At 38.1% G+C, this 24,636-nt stretch overlaps 1 protein-coding gene across 4 annotated transcripts in view; it reads right to left on the bottom strand.

The window, feature by feature from the left end:
* doc2a (double C2-like domains, alpha) overlaps positions 1–24,636 on the bottom strand; it is an 82,923-nt gene that overhangs the window by 46,085 nt on the left and 12,202 nt on the right. For 3 of the 4 annotated variants that reach the window (XM_057826966.1, XM_057826967.1, XM_057826965.1), the window contains exons 2-5: positions 13,325–13,675; positions 11,273–11,352; positions 5,768–5,842; positions 2,786–2,895 (exon numbers count right to left, since the gene is read on the bottom strand). In XM_057826966.1, coding sequence (XP_057682949.1) covers positions 2,786–2,895; positions 5,768–5,842; positions 11,273–11,352; positions 13,325–13,652 — 593 coding nt within the window. In that variant the 5' untranslated portion in view covers positions 13,653–13,675. Of the gene's footprint in view, positions 1–2,785; positions 2,896–5,767; positions 5,843–11,272; positions 11,353–13,324; positions 13,676–17,870; positions 17,897–24,636 lie in introns of those variants that run through there. The other variant, XM_057826968.1, reaches the window with a different exon arrangement.

The raw sequence follows: 24,636 nt of genomic DNA, 5'->3' as shown, positions 1-24,636 counted from the left end.
TACTAGTGATAAACTCATTCCAATTAACAGCAGAAGCTTGTTTTTCTGTTTATTAGTTTTTTGTAGAATATCCTACAATGATTTCCTGACCAACGTATCGATAATCATTGTATCGCCATATCGTAAGCTCATCGGTATCGTGAGCGTTGTATCGCAAATCGTATCGTATCGTGAGGTACCAAGAGGTTCCCACTCCTACTACTTATTCATTTCCTTATGATTTAAAAAAGTCAATGTTTGCGCGAGCTTCAAAATATATTCCATTTTACTCTGCAAAATAGAAGTCATTTGTATGTATTTTTCTGAATGTACAGTGGGGAGAACACGTATTTGATACACTGCCGATTTTGCTGGTTTTCCCACTTGCAAAGCATGTAGAGGTCCGTAATTTGTATCATAAGTTCTCTTCAACTGTGAGCGACGGAATCTAATACAAAAAAACAGAAAATCACGTTGTATGATTTTTAAATAATAAATTTGCATTTAATTGCATGAAATAAGTATTTGATACATCACAAAAATTAGGCCACTCCAGGACCTTAAGATGCTTCTTACGGAGCCACTCTTTAGTTGCCTTGGCTGTGTGCTTTGGGTCGTTGTCATGCTGGAAGACCCAGCCACGACCCATCTTCAGGGATCTCACTGAAGGAAGGAGGTTGTCAGCCAAGATCTGGCGATACATAGCCCCATCCCTTCTCCCCTCAATACAGTGCAGTCGTCCTGTACCCTTGGCAGAGAAGCAGCTCCAAAAAATGTTTCCTCCTCCATGTTTCACAGTAGGGATGGTGTTCTTGGGGTTGTACTCATCCTTCATTTTTCCTCCAAACACGACGAGCCGAGTTTAGACCAAAAGGTTCAATTTTGGTCTCATCCGACCACATGACATTCTCCCATTGCTCCTCTGGATCATCCAGATGGTCAGTGGCAAACTTCAGACGTGTCTGGACATGCACTGGCTTCAGCAACAGCGGGACCTTGCGTGCGCTGTAGGATTTTAATCCATGACGGCATAATGTGTTTCCGATGGTTTTCTTCGAGACTGTGGTTCCAGCTCTCTTCAGGTCATTGACCAGGTCCTGCCGAGTAGTTCTGGGCTAATCCCTCACCTTCGTCATGATCAGTGATGCCCCACGAGGTGAGATCTTGCATGGAGCCCCAGAACGAGGCAGATTGACCGTCAACTTGAACTTCTTTCATTTTCTTATAATCGCTCCAACAGTTGTTACCTTCTCACCAAGCTGCTTGCTTATTTTCCTGTAGCCCATCCCAGCCTTGTGCAGGTTTTTTATTTTATCCCTGATGTCCTTACACAGCTCTTTGGTCTTGGCCATTGTAGAGAGGTTGGAGTTTGTTTGTTTGAGCATGTGAACAGGTGTCTTTTATACAGGTAACAAGTTCAAACAGGTGCAGTTACTTCCGTTAATGAGTGGAGAACAGGAGGGGTTCTTTAAAAAGAACTAAGAGCTGAAATATTTACTAGTTGGTAATGTATCAAATACTTATTTCATGCAGTTAAATATACATTTATTATTTAAAAATTTTACAATGTTATTTTCTGGATTTTTGTATTAGATTCCGTCCCTCACAGTTGAAGAGAACTTATGATACAAATTACAGACCTCTACATGGCTTGCAAGTGGGAAAACCAGCATAATCAGCAGTGTATCAAATACTTGTTCTCCCCACTGTATGTTACTTATATCTTTGTTATTAAAAAAAAACAAAGTAAATGTTTACATTAACATCAATTTGAATATACATCCTATGTTCTTAAGTAATTAAAATTGAGATTTGGCATATAGTATGTGAGGAAATGAGGGAAAATAAAAATTAGGTGATGGAGGTTGAGGTTATTGCTGTTTTTGTTAACTTTTATTTTGCAAATCATTGAAAAAAATAAATTTTTGAATGAAAATCAGGTTTTTGTATGTATTATAGAAATAACTGTGCTAAAACACTTTTCTTTGCATTTCATTAGTTTAAGATGTTTGACCCCCACCACCCCCCCCCAAATGAAAGAAAAAAACAAATAAATAAAATTTCTGGCTCCGTGGCGACCTTCACGATGGGGAGTTCCAGCAAGAAATTCTAGCCACTTTCACCCCTGCATGGGAGACTACGTCTCCTGGCTGGCCTGGGAACACCTTGGGGTCCTCAAATAAGAAGTGGCTTCGGAGAGGGAATTTTAGGCTTCTCTGCTGAAGCTACTGCCCCCGCAACTTCGGATAACCAGGAGAAAATGGACGTATGGATAATTGGAAAACAATAAAAAGAATGTTAATTAAAAACAAACAAAAAAAAACAACAAAAAACAGACCGTCATGGACCGTGATCATTACAACTTGTATGGATTGGACATCTACTGATGTCAACGGCAGTCAATGCGTTAACATGTCGACGGACTTCATGTACTTCGCTGTCCAATCAAAAACAAAATCGCTCCTTTTCATCATTTCTGCTCCCCTTAAAGCTCCTCTGATGCACAGAGCTCAACCTTCAATCCCATAAATCCTAGGCGGCCAAAGTTTTAGTCACACCGGCGCGACGATTCCCAGCTTTTCTCACCTTCCGTAGCGGTAGGGGGTCTGGGAAATTAAAACACCCCGTGGTGCTTAAGCGTGACCCCAATCTGTCACAGCGAGACAAAGAGAGTAGGGAATGAGGGGAGCTCTTGACTGATCCCGACGGGCGACGGTGGCGGCGAGTGTGGGAATATGGCGAGGGCATCAAAGGCTTAGAACGGAAATAGAAGACAATCGGAGCGGAGAGCGTCGTCAATATTTACCGCAGAGTTTTGCGATACATGTCCTCCTCTGTGATGCCGCAGTATGTCAGAGTCTCGTTCCACACCGGGTTCAGTGTGTTACGCACCGTCTTGGTTTTGAGTTTGTTGGCCTGCGCGACAAAAAAATGCAACAAGGTAGTCAGGTAACTAATGCTGGCACAAACGGTGATTTGATGAATCAGTCATTTTTGCTGCGGGTCACCACTATGTGAACAACTGCGTGAGATTTGAAAAAAAGTACAATAAAACCCAACATTTCCATTCCTGGTCTCATTTAAATGGCAAACTCGTACAATAATACGTTTAATTTAAACATGATTAATGCATTGGCTGCCATTTCATTTTGAATGGGAGGGGCGAATGTTCATTTGTCTTGCGCCGCCAATGGCACTGAAAAATATCTAGTCCTCACAGTTTAAATGAATTGGATGTCTATCACCGTCGATGGCGGACAGTGAGTTAACTGTAGGTCACTTTCTTGCTAATTTTAGGGTACTTGCGGGTCAATTCCTGTACATTTCGGGGCATTCTGGGGTCACTTCCGGTACATAATATCCTGATGATTTTAGGTTGTTTTGAGTCAAATTCTGTTCAATGGCCCCTCCTGATGATTTTGGGGCATTTCCACGTCACTTCCTGTTGATTTCTGGTCACTTTCAGTTGATTTTTGGGTAATTTTTAGGGCTGTCAAACGATTAAAATTTCTAATCGAGTTAATCACAGCCTAAAAATTAATTAATCGTAATTAATTGCAATTCAAACCATCTATAAAATATGCCATATTTTTCTGTAAATTGTTGTTGGAATGGAAAGATAAGACATAAGATGGGTATATACATTCAACATACTGTACAAAAGTACTGTATTTGTTTATTATAACAATAAATCAACAAGATGGCATTAACATTATTAACATTCTGTTAAAGCGATCCATGGGTAGAAAGACTTGCAGTTCTTAAAAGATAAATGTTAGTACAAGTTATAGAAATTTTATATTAAAACCCTTCTTAATGTTTTCGTTTTAATAAGCTTTGTAAAATTTTCAAACAAAAAATAAACTAGTAGCTCGCCATTGTTGATGTCAATAATTACACAATGCTCATGGATGGTGCTGAAACCCATTAAATCAGTCGCACCTAGGCGCCAGCAGAGGGCGACAAAACAAAAAAACACAAGTAACAAATGGACATGACACTGTCATTTTAATCTGTATGAGCGGGGCATGTGCGTTGATTGCGTTAAATATTTTAACGTGATTAATTTAAAAAATTAATTAACGCGATAATTTTGACAGCCCTAGTAATTTCTTAATGATTTTGGGGCATACCCAGGTCACTTCACATTTTGGATCACTTCCTTTCAAGGAGAAGTGTATTAATGAATTCATCCTTTATGGAAAAAAAAAAAAAAGGAATGTACCGTAATTCTTGGACTATAAGACGCACCTGACTATAAGCCGCCACCCAACAAATATGACACGGAAATGTCATTTGTTCATAGATAAGTCACACTGGACAATAAGCCGCAGCTGTCCTCACTGTATTATGGGATATTTACACCAAAAGATATGAACTGTTAACACTTTATTTAACAGCGGCATCATACGACTGTCCTAAGATCAATGAACCACCATGAAACTTTGAACCAATTGGCTGCAAAGCTTCATTGCTTAAAGAAGCTTCATTTATCCACACGGGAGACAGTGAACGTCTGCTGCCACCTGCTGTAAACATTGTTGTCCTCCAATATGCCTCCTAGCATGCATTGCAGCGCTACAGATGTAAATAACAATCAAAATTCATGTTCCGTGCTAATTATTTCTTCAGTTACTGTTCCAGTTGTTTCATTAACTGCTAGTTATAGTATTTTTTAACACTTTATTTGACAGTGGCACTATAAAACTGTGATAAGACCATCATAGTTATGACACGACACTGCCATGAGCATTAATGAATGCTTATGACAGATGTCCTTTTTTTGTCATCCAGTAAATTATCTCACTTTTGAATCGATGTAAAAGATCCGAGCTGGCCATAAATGGACTTAGTGACATAATTTGCCAGATGACACGTAACGACATCTTTCATAATCATTTATTAATGCCTATGATAGTCTGTTCTTCTTCTTTTCCTTTCGGCTTGTCATGTCATAATTATGACGGTTTTATGGCAGTCTAGTGACACCGCTGTGAAATAAAGTATTCTTATGACAGATGTCCTTTTTTTGTCATCCAGTAAATTATCTCACTTTTGAATCGATGTAAAAGATCCGAGCTGGCCATAAATGGAGTTAGTGACATAATTTGCCAGATGACACGTAATGACAACTTTCATAATCATTTATTATTGCCTATGATAGTCTGCTCTTCTTCTTTTCCTTTCGGCTTGTCATGTCATAATTATGACGGTTTTATGGCAGTCTAGTGACACCGCTGTGAAATAAAGTATTACCTATTAACCCAATAAAACAACAAATATATACCATAAACCGCAGGATTTGAAATTAGGAGAGAAAGTAGCAATTTATATTCCGAAAATTACGGTATTATTATTAATGTATTATTTATGTTTTAAACTACATTTTTTTTAAAAATCATTTTTTAATATTTACTTTAATTTCTTATTATCTTTTTTAAATACATTTTTTTAATGATTTTCAATTTTTTTAAGCTGTATTTTTGTATTTAATAGTCTATATTTAGATTTTTTTTTTAATATTAATACTATTTTATCTACCTATTTATTTCTCCAATGCTTTATGTATATTTTATTAAATGAAAATTCAGGCATCAAGGCGTTAAACGAATTGGACGTCTATTGTTGTCAATGGTAGGTAGCGAGTTAAGAATAGCAATGGTGCAAATTCTTATTAGTTCTAATGGTTACTTAACGCAAGACTGTGTTCAAGTTGCCCGAAGCTTGAATACAGTGTCATTGACTTCTTCTAGATTTCAGAAAAACAAGGCGATTAGCAGATTCTGACCTTGCAGGCTCCGGGCAAAAGGTGCAGCTTCACGTAGGGATCAGCCAGGCCGTTGAAATCCATCGGTTTGAGACCCTGGGCAGAGACACAGAAAGGGATGGACGGTACGTGAGCGGAAAGGAAAAAAGGGATGCGGGACATTTGAGCAAATACCCTGAAAGATCCATTAGAGGACGGCCTGACACAAAGGTGAAGCCTTCATTAAGAGATTGAATTACTGCACGGAAAGAGCCGCTGGATAGAAGGGAAAAGAGCTTAGTACCAAACTTCATCATTCAATACATCATTCAGGAGACCTTAAACTTTTTTACACCAAGTAGCAGCTCAAAAAATACAGATGAGTTTAACTCAGTTGGACATTGATTATGTTTTTATAACTTAACCTTTTTATAGTGCAAGTAACTATTAAACTATATAAGATTTGCCATCCACCTGAGTGGACATCTCCGTTTGGTTCATGCAGGCCACAATACAGTGGGGCAAATAAGTATTTAGTCAACCAGAGACAGAATGTGGAAAAAAAAACAGAAAATCACATTGTATGATTTTTAAATAATTTATTATTCTTCAATACCAAAAGTTCATCTCAATACTGTGTTATGTACCCTTTGTTGGCAATAACAGAGGCCAAATGTTTTCTGTAACTCTTCACAAGCTTTTGACACACTGTTGCTGGTATTTTGGCCCATTTCTCCATGCAGATCTCCCCTAGAGCAGTGATGTTTTGGGGCTGTCGTTGGGCAACACGGACTTTCAATTCCCTCCTCACCCCGTGGCGTCAAAATGATAACTAGAACGGTAAGCAAAAATCCCAGAACCACACGGGGGGACCTAATGAATGACATACAAAGAGCTGGGACCACAGTAACAAAGACTTCTATCGGTAACACAATGCGCTGCCAGTGACTCAAATCCTGCACTGCCAGACGTGTCCCCCTGCTGAAGAAAGTACACGTCCAGGCCCGTCTGCGGTTCACTAGAGAGCATTTGGATGATCCAGAAGAGGAATGTGTTATGGTCAGATGAAACCAAAATAGAACTTTTTGGTAGAAACACAGGTTCTCGTGTTTGGAGGAAAAAGAATACTGAATTGCACCATACCCACTGTGAAGCATGGCGGTAGAAACATCATGCTTTGGGGCTGCTTTTCTGCAATGGGACCAGGACAACTGATCTGTGTAAAGGAAAGAATGAATGGGGCCATGTATCAAGAGATTTTGAGTGAAAATCTCCTTCCATCAGCCAGGGTATTGAACATGAGACGTGGCTGGGTCTTTCAGCATGACAATGTTAGTAAACAGCCGCCATCTGAAAACAGTAGACTTCTCAGGAAGCCTCTGTTGTAGAGAACCTTCCTAGCGAACCAAAGTAACTTTTTAATCTAAAATACTCATAAATCGGCAAAATCTTGACTTGAATCATCTTTAAATGATGAAACTGTTTTAAAACTTTCACATATTGAAAGTAGACAGAAGGGAACTAATGCAATAACGGGAGCAATTTCAAAAACTTTAACGGTTGTTTCACAACATTAAATGACTTTCAAACATAGCAAAGGTTACTATCTATCTATTTTTCGGGGAATGAAAAAAAAACATGAAAGGTAACACCAATTACTTTGCCAAGTAACTAATTACTCTTACATTCAGGTAACTGAGTTACTAACTCATTTACTTTTGGGGAGAAGTAATTTGTAACTGTAATTGATTACTTTTTTAAAGTAAGATAAACAACACTGACAGTAACGCCTGAATTCTCCTGTCGAATTGACAACAGACAATAATCCTAAACAATGCCCAAACACAATTAATCGTTGTCATTTTTCTCGGGAATCTTTTGTTGACTTGTCATATGGTGACATTGGATCCAGTTTGCCTCCTCACCTGGGTCTCTCTGTTGTGTATGATTGCTGCCGACTTAATGACTAAATTGTCAACTTGTGTTTCAAAGCCTTTTTCCAGGTTTTAAAATTGAGTCAGAACAAGGGGTTAAGACAAAGGTGAAATGTGGAGTTTGGCCTTTTGGCTGGGTTGTTGGTGTGCCGCTGGCCCGGGTCGTTGGGATTGCACTAGCGTGGTTCCAGCAGTTCGGCTAGCGTGTTTCGGGCAATCTGGCTAGAACAGACAAGTCCAAAGTCCGGCCCGGGGGCCAAATGCGGCCCGTGATCAAATTTCATCCGGCCCCCAGCCTCTGTCATGAAATCAATAACGTCTGGCCCGCACACTGACTTAATAAATTGGTCAGCAGTACTGCTACCAGCATATGAAGTAGCTTACACACTAAATGCTGCTCCTCATTTACCCACTAAAAGGCACCAGGACTCTAAGCAACATTACCCTGTGTGACCCCTTACTCCTAATTTTTTTTAAATGGCGACAATCAACAAAAAAAAAAAAGAAAGTTGACTGTGACGGCCGACGCTTCAAGGATAGGTGGAAATTGGATTATTTCTTCACTAAAATACGTAACAACTGTGTCTGCCTCATTTTCAAAGAGAACGTCGCTGTTTTTAAAGAGTTCAATGTGAGGCGATATTACCAAACAAGCACGACAAGATTACAGGGAAGATACGTAACGAGAAATCGAAGCAACTTGAAGGTAGTTTAATTTTACAGCAGCAGTATTTCGCAAGAGCCCGACAGTCGAAAGAGAACGCCACAAAGGCTAATTGCGAGTTTGTTTAAATTATTAATCTAAAAATAATAATAAAGCAAATGTGACCCACAGAATGGCTTGCTAAAACTGCTTGAATATATTGTTCTACATAAAGCATGTCAGCCACGGTCAGCCCCCCACATTTTTACCACACAAAATCTGGCCCCCTTTGCAAATAGTTTGGACACCCCTGAGCTAGAAGGTCAGATTCCTTCAGCACTTAACATTTGTTTCTAGCCTTGTCTTGTTATTTTATATTTGCTCAAGCAGGGTGAGATGGAATTCAATGATTATGCTCCTCACCTTTGGAACAAATTATCTGAAGGTCTAAGGTGTGCTCAAGCAGTTAGCTCCTTTAAATCAGGGCTTACATTACATTACTTACAAATTCACCTTGTTTTTTACTTTCCTCTTTATGACAGCTAAGTTTACTTTGCCCCATTAACAGTAGCGACACATAGCACGTGACCACTGTATTGCCACGTTAACACCTCGACTCGTATCTGCAGTCTTTGAACGTATCTATTCCAAACGTTCCGATTCATTTACGGGGCTTTCATCCGCCGCTATCGAGATTTTCCAGTGACGTCGGCGGCTCGACATCAAAGCGACGCTCTCTCGGCGAAACAAATGCACTGCTTGTAATGTCTTCAAATGACATGCGAAAGAAGATAATAGAAGAGAACCACGTTTGATCCGGATTGGGATTTTTTTTTTTTTTTTTTTTTAATAGCTGTCCAATCAGTATTCTGATGTGAATTAAAATTAGTTTATCAATAGTAGATGTCCAATCCATTTGGGAGTAATTGTCCGTCATGTCATCTTTTACAGTGAAGTACAAGCTAGTGATGGGAAACTAATAGTTTAGCTGCCATTGACAGCGCTAAACATCTAGTCCATGTGTTCATTTTATTAGTCATGATAATTAAAAATTTGAAGTAACTCAAATTCTTAGGTTTTCTGAACTCATTGGCTGCCATTGACAGTGATACACGTCCAATCATGTGGCGTCCAATTATCATTCTGCTGTGAATTTTAATGGGTTTATCACTAATACACGTCCATTCATTTGCTGCCATCCCTCCCACTTCAAATGGATTGGACGCCTATCGCTGTCAATGGCACCCACTGAGATAAAACAAAAAAAATGTTCTTTCTCTGGCTAAGATGCATCCTCCCATTAATGAGTTCATCACTAGTAGACGTCCAACCCATTTGAACTGGGAGGGTTGGCAGCGAATGAACGTTCGTTCATTCACTGCCAACCCTCCCAGTTCAAATGGATTGGACGTCTATTGCTATCAATGGCTAGTTGATTTGAATGCTGAACGCCAGAGACAGTGACTGACATACAGTGGGGCAAATAAGTATTTAGTCAACCACCAATTATGCAAGTTCTCCTATTTGAAAAGATGAGAGGGGCCTGTAATTGTCAACATGGGTAAACCTTAACCTTGAGAGATGTTTGATTTTTAAAGAATTTATTTCCAAATTAGAGTGGAAAATAAGTATTTGGTCACCTACAAACAAGTGAGATTTCTATGGCCAAGACCAAAGAGCTGTCGAAGGACACCAAAATTGACAAAATTGTAGACCTGCACCAGGCAGGGAAGACTGAATCTGCAATAGCTAAAATGCTTGGTGTAAAGAAAACAACTTTGGGAGCAATTATTAGAAAATGGAAGACATACAAGACCCCTGATAATCTCCCTCGATCTGGGGCGCCATGCAAGATCTCACCCCGTGGCGTCAAAATGATAAAAAGAACGGTGAGCAAAAATCCCAGAACCACACGGGGGACCTAGTGAATGACCTACAGAGAGCTGGGACCACAGTAACAAAGGCTACTCTATCAGTAACACAATGCGCCGCCAGGGACTCAAATCCTGCACTGTCAGACGTGTCCCCCTGCTGAAGAGAGTACACGTCCAGGCCCGTCTGCGGTTCGCTAGAGAGCATTTAGATGATCCAGAAGACGACTGGGAGAATGTGTTATGGTCAGATGCAACCAAAATAGAACTTTTTGGTAGAAACACAGATTCTCGTGTTTGAAGGAGAAAGAAAACTAAATTGCATCCGAAGAACACCATACCCACTGTAAAGCATGGGGGTGGAAACATCATGCTTTGGGGCTGTTTTTCTGCAAAGGGACCAGGACGACTGATCCGTGTAAAGGAAAGAATGAATGGGGCCATGTATCTAGAGATTTTGAGTAAAAATCTCCTTCCGTCAGCAAGGGCATTGAAGATGAGACGTGGCTGGGTCTTTCAGCATGACAATGATCCCAAACACACAGCCAGGGCAACAAAGGAGTGGCTTCATAAGAAGCATTTCAAGGTCCTGGAGTGGCCTAGCCAGTCTCCAGATCTCAACCCCATAGAAAATCTGTGGAGGGAGTTGAAAGTCCGTGTGACAGCCCCAAAACATCACTGCTCTAGAGGAGATCTGCATGGAGGAATGGGCCAAAATACCAGCAACAGTGTGTGAAAAGCTTGTGAAGAGTTACAGAAAACGTTTGGCCTCCGTTATTGCCAACAAAAGGTACATAACAAAGTATTGAGATGAACTTTTGGTATTGTCCAAATACTTATATTCCACCATGATTTGCAAATAAATTCTTTAAAAATCAAACAATGAGATTTTCTGGGGGTTTTTTCCCCCCACATCCGGTCTCTCATGGTTGAGGTTTACCCATGTTATGTTGACAATTACAGGCCTCTCTAATATTTTCAAGTGAGAGAACTTGCACAATTAGTGGTTGACTAAATACTTATTTGCCCCACTGTATTCATGAGTTTTAGTTGAACTGGACTGGTTCAACACCAAAAAAAGTTTTTTTTTTAATTTTACCTTTGCTTTGAGGACAGTGCAGTGTAAGGAGCTTGTAGCGCGGTCATACAGCAGGTCGAACTCCAATGTCCCCAGAGAAGCTGTAAAAAGAACACATTTGACATCGACGTTTCAAGCCAGAAATGACAGAAATTCTTCTTCTGGACACCTACGTGTGTCTTATTAGGGATTGAAGTGCATTCATTTCCACTTCAAATAACGCATGAAATGGTCTTTTCTCTGTCGACTTAAGGCGGCGGGTGACGCACGGTGCCTGCGCGAAGGTCCCCGAGGGCTGAATATGATAGAATTTAAAAATAGTAGCATGTAGGCTACATGGTGCGTTAAAGAGGGATGTGTGTTTTTAGAGCCTCGTGCGACTATTGTGACACATGTTGGCAGCGTTGACGTTCTTCATTAACTCATCAGCTGGTCTGCTGTAACTGTATGTATGTGTAGGGGTCTGCAACCTGTGGCTCTGGAGCCGCATGCGGCTCTTTGAAGCCTCTGATGTCTTATATTGAATAAATTATTATTTGATTTGAATTTATTTTGGCACCTGCGAAGAAGTTTAGCGTCCTTTTAGTAGGCAGATCAGAGCAGGCCCACTGTTTTGTATGTTTGTTAACAACCCTCACGTACGAATTGACCAACTGTGTAAAGTTACGGTTACTATTCCGATTGTGTTCTGTACCCCAAAGACATAATATGTTAGACTCATCCAGAGTCTTTAGTTTAGGCTTAACGTAGGGTTATCAAAAATATCCCGATGACGGCGGCAATTAATTAATTGACAAATGTGTCACGTTAAATATTTAGAGTTATTATCTGCGCTGGACGACCCCTTCACTCATTGTCACGCTCAATTTTTTGTGATGCCTTTTTACCTACGTAGAGAGGTAAAAGGCAGCGCTAAATGAGTAGAGTGAATTTTGACAGCCTTTGACACCGTTCCTCATTTGACTAAAACCTTGCAAAATCTCTCCCTATTATTAGTATTGTCATGGGAAGCATGTGGTGCAGCAAGGAGGCAATAGATCTTTGTCTTTACGCCTTAACTTACTTCCCAACGCAGAGGTGATAAATCCATTGTTAGCACGACTCACAGTCATGGTTTTACTTCCCATCATGGTTCCACTTTCCCATCATGCCTTGGGGCATGCTGCAGTATCATTTACTGAAAGCTCAACAAATACACTAGATGGCAGTATTTAGTCACAATACACAAAGTCCCAAGTCTTTCTATCCGTGGTTCCCTCTCACAGAAAGAATGTTAATAATCTAAATGCCATCTTGAGGATTTATTGTCATAATAAAGAAATACAGTACTTATGTACTGTATGTTGAATGTATATATTCGTCCGAGTTTTATTCATCTTTTTCTTAATGCATTGCCAAAATGTATATGATCGGGAAATATCGGGATCGGCAGATACTCAAACTAAAACGATCGCGGAGCAAAAAAAAACATAATCGGAACAACCCTAGTTTTATGCATTGAAATAAGACTGAAAAAGAGGGGGTCGTCTTATATTTGCGGTCTAAACATTATACCCATTTACGATGCTAGATGGTGCCAGATATCATTGAAGCGTTGTTCTGTCATGACAGATCTCAGCTACTCTCAAGTTTAACCAGTTTGCATTATTTTATTGCAATGTTTTTCCTTATTCGGCTTTGTTTCAAGACTAGAGTTACAGTTAGCCTTCACTTTGATAGTTAATGCAGTTATTGCAATTTTGTTGTTTTATCACAATAGATTGGTTAATTTACATTTCAAAAACCAGAAGCCATTCATTCACGAATGTGATTGCACTTAAGTTTACATATTTAAATGTTCAGATATTAAGATTTGAATGTGGAAAAATAACACACTTTTTCTCTCAAATATATTGTTATAATCATTTGTTTCGGATGTACTGTAATTATTTTCTGTATAAAAATTAATTTGGTGTTCAAAAAGTCTTTTTTAAAACTTCAGTCTTGAAAAAGAGGGGGTCGTCTTATAATCAGGGCCGTCTTATATTCGGGCCAATACGGTATATAGAGTGAGATGAGTTTCAGGTGACTCACTATTATCGTCGCTGTCACAGCTGTCCACTTCTATTGAAGTGTCCATGCTGCTCATGGCGGAGAGTGAGGCCCCTCCACCGCCACCTGCCCCAAACAAGGGGGACAGCAACCCGCCGCTCCCTCCTCCTGTGGCACCGCCAGGACTGAGGGCAGCAGCGGCAGCCGCCGTTTGACTGGGTGAGAGCGGCTCTGAGAATGAGGACGTGGGCGAGAGGCGAGGGAAGTAGGCAGAGATCTGGCGGATGGGCCTGATGGGACCTGGGCAGACGTCGATGGCCATGTGCTCCTGGATGGTGATGGCTAAAGTTTTGCCTTTACGCACCGTCATTGGGATGGCGCTAGCTGCAAATGCTGAAAGGAAAGAGGATTGAAATCACAGGTCAAAAAAATGATGATCGTCATCCAATTATGTTATAGTCGGTGTTGTCACAGATTACTTAAAAAAGTAATTTAATTACTGATTACACCTAAAAAAGTAATCTAGTTACTTTACCGATTACTTTACTATCAAAGTAACTAAGTTACTTTAAAAGTAACGTATCAGTTACTTTTTACCAATTTTTCTCCTTTTGCTGCCTCAACATAAATATGACAACAAAAAATGTCATCGCATGTAATTGAATTTTTCACATAAGGCTTCATCTTTGAGTTAGCGGGGGTTAAATTAGTCGATGGAGTTGATTTCAACCACCATTGACTCGCGCTAGCTTAGCCACCCCGGAGCCCTGAAACTAACAAATAACTAAAACTGCACGGAATTTGTTCAAATCAAAACCCCTGCTAACTCCATGATATAGCCTAATGCCAAAAATTCTGAACTTCCCCTTTAAAATAAAGACCTAGCTGTTCAAATATCGTCTATAAAAGTTGTAAAGCAATAAAACAAACAACAAAAATTATTGAAGTGAACAAGAATCCTACAACGTATTTCATAATGGGTCAAAATCATTTTTCGAGCAGATCATGTGACTAGCACCTAAGACACTAACTTTTGCTTTGCTAAGCCAAAACTACACCTGTGGAGGCAAGATGGGTATTTAGAATTTCTGTAAACCTAAGCTTTCAAACGCAACCAACAACAACTGAGCTTGAGCAGTTTTATCTATATGTATATATACAGTATTGGCCAAAAGTTTGGCGACACCTCAAAGGTGGACACTTTGAAGAATGTAGAATATAAAACCTCTTTTCACTTATTTCACTTTTTTTGCCTTTCCACACGTTCGTTCATAGTTTTGATGTATTCAGAGAGGTAGGGAAAATATATAAAACGTAAAAATGTTTAGGTGTGTCCAAACTGTTGACTTTTGTTTCAGTCATCAACATGCTTTGCCCCCAGCCCCACAAAAGTAAAACTCCGCCTATGGTTACAAACACTGACAATAAAATGTGCATAAAGGCTGGTTACAAACTGTAGAAGTGCTGGCTGTCTTGTTGCCTGTAGGCTTTATCGAGTTTTGTCGCGTTGTCCTCTAATTCCAAGTGCTTCCTTGTTGAATTGGATGTAGAGTTTTTAGCGGCCGACAGTCTTTTTCAGCCAGCATAAAGTTTGCAATGCACGGACATATTTTTGTCATCTTTACTGGACAAAAATGTGAAGTAATGCCTGTATTTCCAGTGAGCAAAGGCACCCATTTGCGGTATATATCCTGCCTTTCACTGTTAGCCTCGCTGCCTCATCAGAATGCTATGTTGTTGACCGCTGTGGCAGACAGCCTCAAACAGCATCGTAATACACATGACCCATTTTTTTTTTTTTTTACTCCCGATGAGAAATGCTCTTCGTACATGACTACAGTATTCTTCATTCTACATACATTATGAGGCAAAAACAAAATAGTAACGCACAGGCACTAGGGAAACTTACTTTAATCGGATTACTGGCTTGAAAAATGAACACGTTAGATTACTCGTTACTGAAGAAAGTAATCAGATTACAGTGGTACAACACTGGTTATAGTTTGTCACTAGTTAGTTCGAACAATGGAGTAATCGGATAAGGAACATAAAATACCTGAGCTAAGCCTCAAACTGTATGTTAAAATATATAAATAAATAAATGCGGATGTAAGTACAACAAAAGAACAGTTTGCTAACTTACATAGCAAAAGTCTGCTAGCTTAAATGCTATAAAATGCTAACATTTTTTTTTTCTTTTACAATGCTGTTAACAAATGGTTCAAACATATATTCCCACAACAAAAAAAGCTAAATATACGTATAAACTAAATTACGAATGCATTAAAAAAATAATTTAGCTTATGTTGGTCTTAACAGGGAGCAGCTGCATTCAGCCATGTGAAATGAGTCATGTCATATTCACTGGAAAGGACAGTGTATCCACCCAAATCAAGAACTCAATGCAAACACTTTGAAAACAAACCATTACTACGCCACTTTATTCTAACGAATACTTGAAGCAGCGAAATTTAATTTGAATCTTTTTTTTCCTAATCAAATTACTCGAGTTAATCAACTAATCGTTGAAGCACTAGTTCATAATAGTGGATCACAGTTTGGAATTCATTCTTTCGATGCCAGCCGCTCCAGTTCAAATGCATTAGACGTCTAGCTCTATCAATGGCAGATGATGATTTGGACCAATTTTGGTTGACAATATCTCGAAATGATGCATCAACTATCAAAATAGTGGTCACTTCATTTGATCATCCATTGGTTGTGAATTAGTCAATTCATTGTTGCATAAACCCTAATCCTAATCTCAGTCAAAATGATTTAGACATCTATCACTGTCAATGGCAGCCAATTGAGCATCGTCCCTGATCCCAAGCCACTTCACTCCTAATCACATTCACGCCTTCGGGTAATTACCGTCCACCTGTGTGGCGCCAACAGTATAATATTCCCCAAAATGCTATTAGCAGAGGTCTTCCATCTCTGTGTTAAAGCGCCGCGCGATAGTTCCACTGTAATTGTGTTGCTCCGGCAACTCCCCGCAATTCCCAACGCGGGGAATTTTACACGGATGCGAGTCAGGAGAACGCTCTCCAGCTGAAATAATTACAAATCTCGACAAAAAGGAAGTTAGGTGCTGAAAACAGCAGATGGTGGGCTGAAATTTGCATTTGTGTGGTCCACATTGGGATCTGCTTGAGGCGCTGGGGGGGATAAAGAAAACGAATTTCAAGCCACAATTTGAAGCGTATCATCCAAATCCTCCATATACAATTATGAGATGGAACATAAAGTACCAAGCGGAGTCTTCGATGGAGTACCAACAGTGCCGAAATTCACTATATATAAAAATAATTATTTATCATTTTATATATTAATGTATTTATTTTAAAATTTGCTTACACTTTCATTTATTTTAACATTATTTTAAAATGTGTTCATTGATTTCAACATGTATTCATTTTTTTCCCCATTTATTTTATTATTTCGTCATTTATTTGAAACTTTATATTCATTCTAATTTGTATTTATTTATTTCAACATTTATAACTTTGAGTCATTTTTTTTTTAATTTAAAAAAATCAACATGTATTTATGTATTTTTTAACATGCAATTTTGTCGACATACTGTATATTTGCTTTTTTCATTTCATTCATTTATGTTTTTCAAGATCTATTAATTTCAATATTCATTTATTCAATTTTTATTTAAATGTTTTTTTTCAACATGTATTTATTTATTCTGACATTTATTTCAATGCATTCATTTGAATATTTCTTCATTTATTTCAATTTTAATCGATTTATTCCAATTTTTATCTGTTTCTCTCAACATTTATTAGAATTTTTTTTCACTTATTTAATTTTTTAAAAATGGATTTATGTATTTATTTATTCATTTTTTTGTAATGCTTATCCTCACGAGAGTCGCGGGGGTGCTAGAGCCTATCCTAGCCCCCCTAGTGACTGAAAAATGTCATTGCATGTAATTGACTTTCCTATATATGAATTTAAAATAAAGACCTAGTCGGTAAAATGTTGTCTATAAAAGCTGTACAACAATAAAACACAAAAACATTCATGAAATGAACAAGAATCCTACAAAGTATTTTAATAATGGGTTGAAATTATTTTTCGAGCAGATCATGGCACTAGCCCCTTCAAGACGTTCCTTTGCTTTACTGAGCCTAAACTAAACCTGAGGAGGCAAGATGGATATTCAGAATTTCTTTAAACCTAAACTTTCAAAAGCTTCAACAACAACTGAGCTTGAACCGAGAATTGAACACGAACAGTGCCAAGATTTATACACACATATATATATATATATATATATATATATATATATATATATATATATATATATTATGTAATGTGATCTGATCTTTGTTAAAATTACACAGATGAAAAAACAGTCTCCGCTTTGACTAAAACCACCCATTTATACGTTTTCATATTTTAATGAGGATAGCATGCAAATTATGACAGAAGGGGGGAAATAAGTGAACCCTCTGCCTAAAGAGAAATGAAGAGAAATTGAAACCAATTTTTACCAAAAAAATTAAGTCAGGTGTGTGCCCAATCACTGATGAGTGGTTTAAAGCTGCCCTGCCCATTATAAAACACACACCTGGTAAGAATTGTCTTCATTAGAAGAATTGTCTGATGTGCATCATGGCTCGGTCAAAAGAGCTGTCTGAAGACCTGCGAGCAAGGATTGTTGATTTGTATAAAGCTGGGAAAGGATACAAAACTAAAAGTCTGGATGTTCATGATAGGTTGTCGCAAATTGAGAGGTTTTTGCACTGTTGCTTCTCTCCCATGCAGTGGCCGTCCACCAAAGATACTCAGAGAGGTAAAAAAGAACCCTAGAATGTCTGCTAAAGACTTACAGAAATCACTAGCACAGTTAATATCTCTGTGCACACATCAACTATATCTAAAACTATAGCCAAGAATGGGGTTAATGGGAGGACTCCACGGAGGAAGCCACTGCTGTTTAATAAAATACATTGTTGCTCGTTTAATGTTCGGAAAAAGGCACTTGGACACGCCACACAAGTTGTGGCAAAATATTTTGTGGACTGATGAAACCAAAGTTGAATTGTTTGGGAGTAACACACGTCATGTGTGGAGGAAAATTGGAACAGCTCACCAACATCAACACCCCATCGCCACCGTAAAGCATGGTGGAGGGAGCATCATGATTTGGGGCTGTTTTGCTCCCTCAGGGCCTGGACAACTTGCAATCATTAATGGAAGAATGATTTGAAAAGTTTATCCGGATGTTTTTCAGGAAAACTTGAGGCTGTCTGTCAGACAGTTGAAGCTACAAAGAGGATGGATGCTGCAACAAGACAATGATCCAAAATACACAAGTAAATCAACTTCAGAATGGTTTCAGAAGAACAAAATACTCGTTTTGGAGTGGTCAAGTCAAAGTCCAGGCTTGAACCCCATTGAGATGCTGTGACATGACCTAAAGACGCGATTCATGCTAGACATCCCAAGAATTTGACTGAACTACAGCAGTTTTGTTAAGAAGAATGGGCCAAGATTAGTCCTGATCGATGTTGCCAGACTAATCTGCAGCTACAGTAGGCCTCTGGTTGAAGTTATTGCTGCTAAAGGGGGGCCACAACATATTAAATGTGATGGTTCACTAACTTATTTTTCTGCGCCTGTCATTGTTTGCATACTATCCTCACTAAAATATGAAAAGCTAAAAAATTTTGGGCTGTTTTAGTTAAAGCAGACACTGTTTTTTCATCTGTGTGATTTTGACAAAGATCAGATCACATTTGATGGTGATTTTATGCAGAAATGTGAGAAATTCCAAAAGGTTCAGATACTTTTTCATACCACTGTATTAAAAGAAGTGCATACTATGTATTTCATTTTGGCACTCCCGGTGTTCTCCAATTCCTTCCCACGCGGTGAGACGTCCTACACAATTTTCAGTACGCTTCGTGCAAGCATCCGCATGCATGTGCACATCAGTTCAAAGTGGAGAGTACTCACTATTTTTGGTTTTATTGAGTTTTTTGTCACCTTTTCATTGCCTCAAAAATACTTTTTGCATGTATTTCCCTCTCATACTTTTAACTATTGTGTTTTCTTGTGGTAGTTTTAAAGCAGATTGTTGTAATTTGGGTGTCAAATTTTGGCAGAATACCGGTTCTCCATAGTCTCGATTATAACGGAATCGCGGTTACGTAAAATTTACCGCGCGGATTAAACGCCGCGTCTGTTACAGTCCTTAAATAAACAAGAAGCGGCCGCGTTAAAAACATCTAAAGGCTTTTTGTTTTCTAAAGACTGAACACAGCTGGCCTGGCGGGGGCGTTGTGTCCGCACCACTTGATAAATTCCCCTCTGGACCACCTGCGGCAAACATCGATTGCGCGTGAGATGCTCCGGGTGTTATATCTCTGGAGTTTGCTTTTCAGACAAAAAACAAAGATAGAAACTTGGAGCAGATGAGGTGAGTCACACACTCTCTCCCAGTTTTGGCATCAACTCGTGGAAGCCGTCCAAGTACCCGACGCGGCTACGTCAACAAAAGTGATCTATTACAAGGCTTTGGGGAAAAGATTTGCATATAAATAATCACAACACGGAACAAAGTGAACTCTGTATAATGTGTTTGCCGCAAGCTAAGCAGTAAATCATTACAAAAACCTGATCTGACGCAAACAAAGTGTTTAGTTTTGTCATATTTCAATCTGGAATGGCTTTGGAGAGATTCCTTTTGTACTTTTACAGGTTGTGAATGGGAAAGTATTATTGTCATGCTTTCCGTTGTCAGACAATCAACCGAAATAGTTACCTAATTGGCAGCTATTGATGGAGCTTTATGTCCAATTCATTGTAACTGGGAGGTGTGGCAGCGACCAGTCAATCCAAATGGATTTGAGATCTATTGTTGTAAAAATATAAGGCGGAAAACTGAGACAAGGCTGAAAAAACAGTTTCTGCTCTTGCACCCCTCTTTAAAATAAATTGCTGTATTAAGCCAAAAGAACTGTTGTGTTTGATAGAACAATATGTCTATATGCTACCATAGCAGATTCATGGTGCATTAAGTCCCCGAACTGTTTTTAATTTGTCCGTTTTACCCTGAAAACCCCTGTTTACAAACGTCGCGCAACCGCTTTTGTTTCATCCCAACCATAAAAACAAGTAATTCTATCTATTATTCAAAATTTTTAGCTAAGAATCATTAATTGATATCTAATATTTAGTTTAAAAAAAAATTATTCACTCGCATATTTTAAACTTTTAAACAATTTACGCCACAATGAAAAATTAGCGTCTGTAAATAAGTCACGGGTATCGACCTCATAACTATCGCTTAATTGCATTTTTTTTGTTACCGTCGCATTTCCCCCAATATTTTAGATGATAAATAATCGATTCAAACTAAGAAAAATTTGGGGGGGGGGGGGACTTTTAAAAGGGTAAATACATGAAAAAGAAAATCTCGACCACTCCTCGATGTCTGCGATTTCTGCATCGTGACCCATGTTATATACCCATGTTTCACCCATAAAATCCGTAAAAAATCCGGCTGTGGCCATTCACAGCTGTGTCTTTACACTTGGTGAGACATGCTACATGGAGTTTTTGGATCGAAACAAGGTAAATACGCGTTAATATCTAGGTAAAATCATGGCGTTTTTAATTCTGCTCTCGCGTGCTCTCACCTCCAGTTAGGGTTTTGCTGTTTAAATTTTTTGTTTTTTAAATGCTCTGCTGTTTAAAATTTTTCTTCCCCCAGAAAATTGACGTTTTAAGCTTTCCAATGATGTATCACACATGCCTATAGGACAATTTTGAAATTTGGCCAAATTGGGGGGTCTCAGAGCGGAACTTCAAGTCACCTGAGACAAGGCTGAAAAAGCAGTTTCTGCTCTTGCACCCCTCTTTAAAATAAACTGCTGTATTTAAGCAGAAAGAACTGTTATGTTTGATAGAACAGTATGTCTATATGCTGCCATAGCAGTATCAAGGTGCATTAAGCCCCCAAACTATGCATAATTAGTCCGTTTTACCCTGGAGACCCCGTTTACATCGTGCAACTGCTTATGATTCAACCCAGCCATTAAAAGAAGCTAAGTAAATATATTTATTATTTGAAATGTCTGTCAGTTTTAGCTTAGAATCATTCATTGATATCTAATATTCAATTTTTTTTAAAAAACGACTTTCAAAAAAATTATTCACGCGCATATTTTGAACTTTTAAACAATTAACGCCACAATGAAAAAGTTAGCGTCTTTAAATAAGTCACGGATATCTACCTCATCACTATCGCCTATTTGTATTTTTTTTGTTACCGCTACATTTTCCCCCAATATTTTAGATGATAAATAATCAAGCCAAACAAAGAAAAATTGAAAAAAAACATTGAAAAGGGTAAATACATGAAAAAGAAAATCTCGACCACTCCTTGATGTCTGCGATTTCTGCATCCAGACCCTTGTTATATGAACATGTTTCACCCATAAAATCCCCCAAAAATCCGGCTGTGGCCATTCACAGCTGTGTCTTGACACTCTTTGAAACATGCTACACGGAGTTTTTTGGATCGAAACAAGGTAAGTACGCGATAATATCTCGTTAAAATCATGGTGTCTTTAATTATGCTCTCTCATGCTCTCACCTCGAGTTAGGGTTTAGGGGTTTAATTTCTTTTTAAATTCCCTCCTGTTCAAAATTTTTCTTCTCCTAGAAAATTGAGATTTTAAGCTTTCCAATGATCACACGTGTATGTAGGACAATTTCGAAATTGGTCTCAGAGCGGAACTTCAAGTCACCTTTGTGTTTTAAATAAATAAATAAATAAATAAACAGTGTACTGTATATGTTGTGATAGTTATTTAAAAAAAATATTAAGAAAAAGTTATAACCTTAAAGGGGAACTTCAGAATTTTTGACATTAGGCTTAATGTTCGAGTTCACAACCAAAACACAAACTGTTTTGTAGTCATATATTTAAAAACACCCTCTGTACTAACCTCTATAAACACACACGCTATTTTAATGGTATTTTAAAGGGGAAGTTCAGAATTTTTGACATTAGATTTAATCTTCGAGTTAGCACGGGTTTAATTAGTCGGTGGAGCTGGTTTCAACAAATTCCGCGCAGTTTGTTAGTTATGTGTTAGTTTCAGGGCTCTGGAGTGGCTAAGCTAGCGCGAGTCAATGGGGTTTGCTAGCAGGCAAATGAAAAAAAACGATATTAACAGATCTAACTGCTCAAACGAAGCCATGTCGTGGTCAAAGAGTAAACAGTACAGTGCATCAGAGTGATTGATTTGGGGCATGGGGAGTCCCTTTCGTTCCCAATAAATAAATAAATAAATAAATAAAATCAGGGATGAAAAGACTGATGTGACATCACTCCATCCTGCTTGCCTAGATAGCCTGTTCCCTGCAGAGCTGCTGGATTACAAATGTTGCTGTTCATACTACAATTATTGACAGGCACAGAGATTCTATGCTGTGTTTTATTGGCATGCTAGCGAACCCCATTGACTCACGCTAGCTTAGCCACTCCGGAGCCCTGAAACTAACAAATAACTAACAAACTGCATGGAATTTGTTAAAACCAACTCCACTGACTAATTAAACCCCTGCTAACTCGAAGATTAAATGTAATGTCAAAAATTCTGAACTTCCCTTTTAAAATACCATTAAAATAGCATGTGTGTTATAGTGGTTAGTACAGAAGAGTGTTTTTAAATATATGACTACAAAACAGTATGTGTTTTGGTTGTAAAAAGAAGGGTGTTAGTGTTAGTGTTAAAATAAAAGAAGGGTGTTTTTAACTAATAACAAAACAAATAGATTAATAAAATAAAACAGTATGTGTTGTGGTCGTCAGCAATAGCAGGGTGTTTTTATTTTTTTTTATTATTAAAAAAATAATTGAAAAAAAATTGGGAAGAACAAAGAAGGGTGTTTTTTAATATTCTTAAAATAAAATTAAATTAAACCGTAAGTGTTGTGGTAGTTAGTAAAAAAAGAAGGAACATGATAAAAAACACACTTAATCTTTTATACCTTTGTTTTTTTTTAAAATAGAAATGAATTCAGGGTGTCAAATTCAAGGCCGGAGGACCAGATCCAGGTCCACCATGTCATTTTGTGTGGCCCGTAAAAGTAAATCATGTGCGTCAACTCCATGTTTCTCGTTAAAATAAAATTTGTGATAAATTTCATTAGTCCTTGATGAAAGATTAAGGATTCCACTTAACACAAAAAATAAAAAAGATAAATAAAAGTTTAAAATGAATATATGGCGGAAAACACTCAGGTGACTTGAAGTTCCGCTCTGAGACGCCCAATTTGGCCAAATTTCAAAATTGTCCGGTATGCATGTGTGATACATCATTGGAAAGCTTAAACTCTCAATTTTCTGGGGGAAGAAAAATTTTGAACAGGAGGGAGTTTAAAAAAAAAAAAAAAATTTAAACAGCAAAACCCTAACTCGAGCTGAGAGCATGCGAGAGCAGAATTACAGACGCCATGACTTTAACAAATTATTATTGCGTACTTACCATGTTTTGATCCAAAAACTCCATGTAGCATGTATCACCGAGTGTCACGACACAGCTGTGAATGGCTACAGCCGGAATATAGGGGGTTTTAAGGTTGAAACATGGTAACATAACAAGGATCGCAATGCAGAAATCGCAGACATCAAGGAGTGGTCGAGATGTTCTTTTTCATATATTTACTCTTATAAACGTTTTTTTTTTTTTTTTTTTTTTTTCCGTCTGGATCAATTATTTATCATCTAACATATCGGGGAAAATGCAAAAGTAACAAAAATAAAAAAAAAATACAATTAAGCGATAGTTATGAGGCAGATATCCATGACTTTGTTACAGACACCAATTTTTCATTCTGACGTAATTTCTTTAAAAGTTTAAAATATGCGAGTGAATAATTTTTTAAAGTTTTTTTTTCTTTTTTTTTTTTTTTTACACGAAATATTGGACATCGAATAATGATTCTAAGCTAAAAATGACAGCCATTTTGAATCAGAAATATTATTACTTACCTTCTTTTTATGGCTAGGTTGAAACAAAAGCGGTTGCGCGATGTCTGTAAATAGGGGTTTCCAGGGTAAAAGGGACAAATTAAAAATAGTTCGGGGGCTAAATGGGCCATGAATCTGCTATGGCAGCATATAGACATATTGTTCTATCAAACACAACAGTTCTTTTGGTTTAAAATACAGCATTATTTTATAGAGGGTTGCAAGAGCAGAAACTGCTTTTTCAGTCTTGTCTGTGTTTTCCGCCGTGTATATATATATATATATATATATATATATATATATATATATATATATATATATATATTTCAAGAGAATACAGCTTTCT

The sequence above is a fragment of the Corythoichthys intestinalis genome, chromosome 21 (assembly GCF_030265065.1).
Source record: "Corythoichthys intestinalis isolate RoL2023-P3 chromosome 21, ASM3026506v1, whole genome shotgun sequence".
NCBI lineage: Eukaryota > Metazoa > Chordata > Actinopteri > Syngnathiformes > Syngnathidae > Corythoichthys > Corythoichthys intestinalis.
The sequence above is the reverse complement of the archived record's forward strand: the minus strand, read 5'-3'. Positions and strand labels throughout refer to the sequence as shown.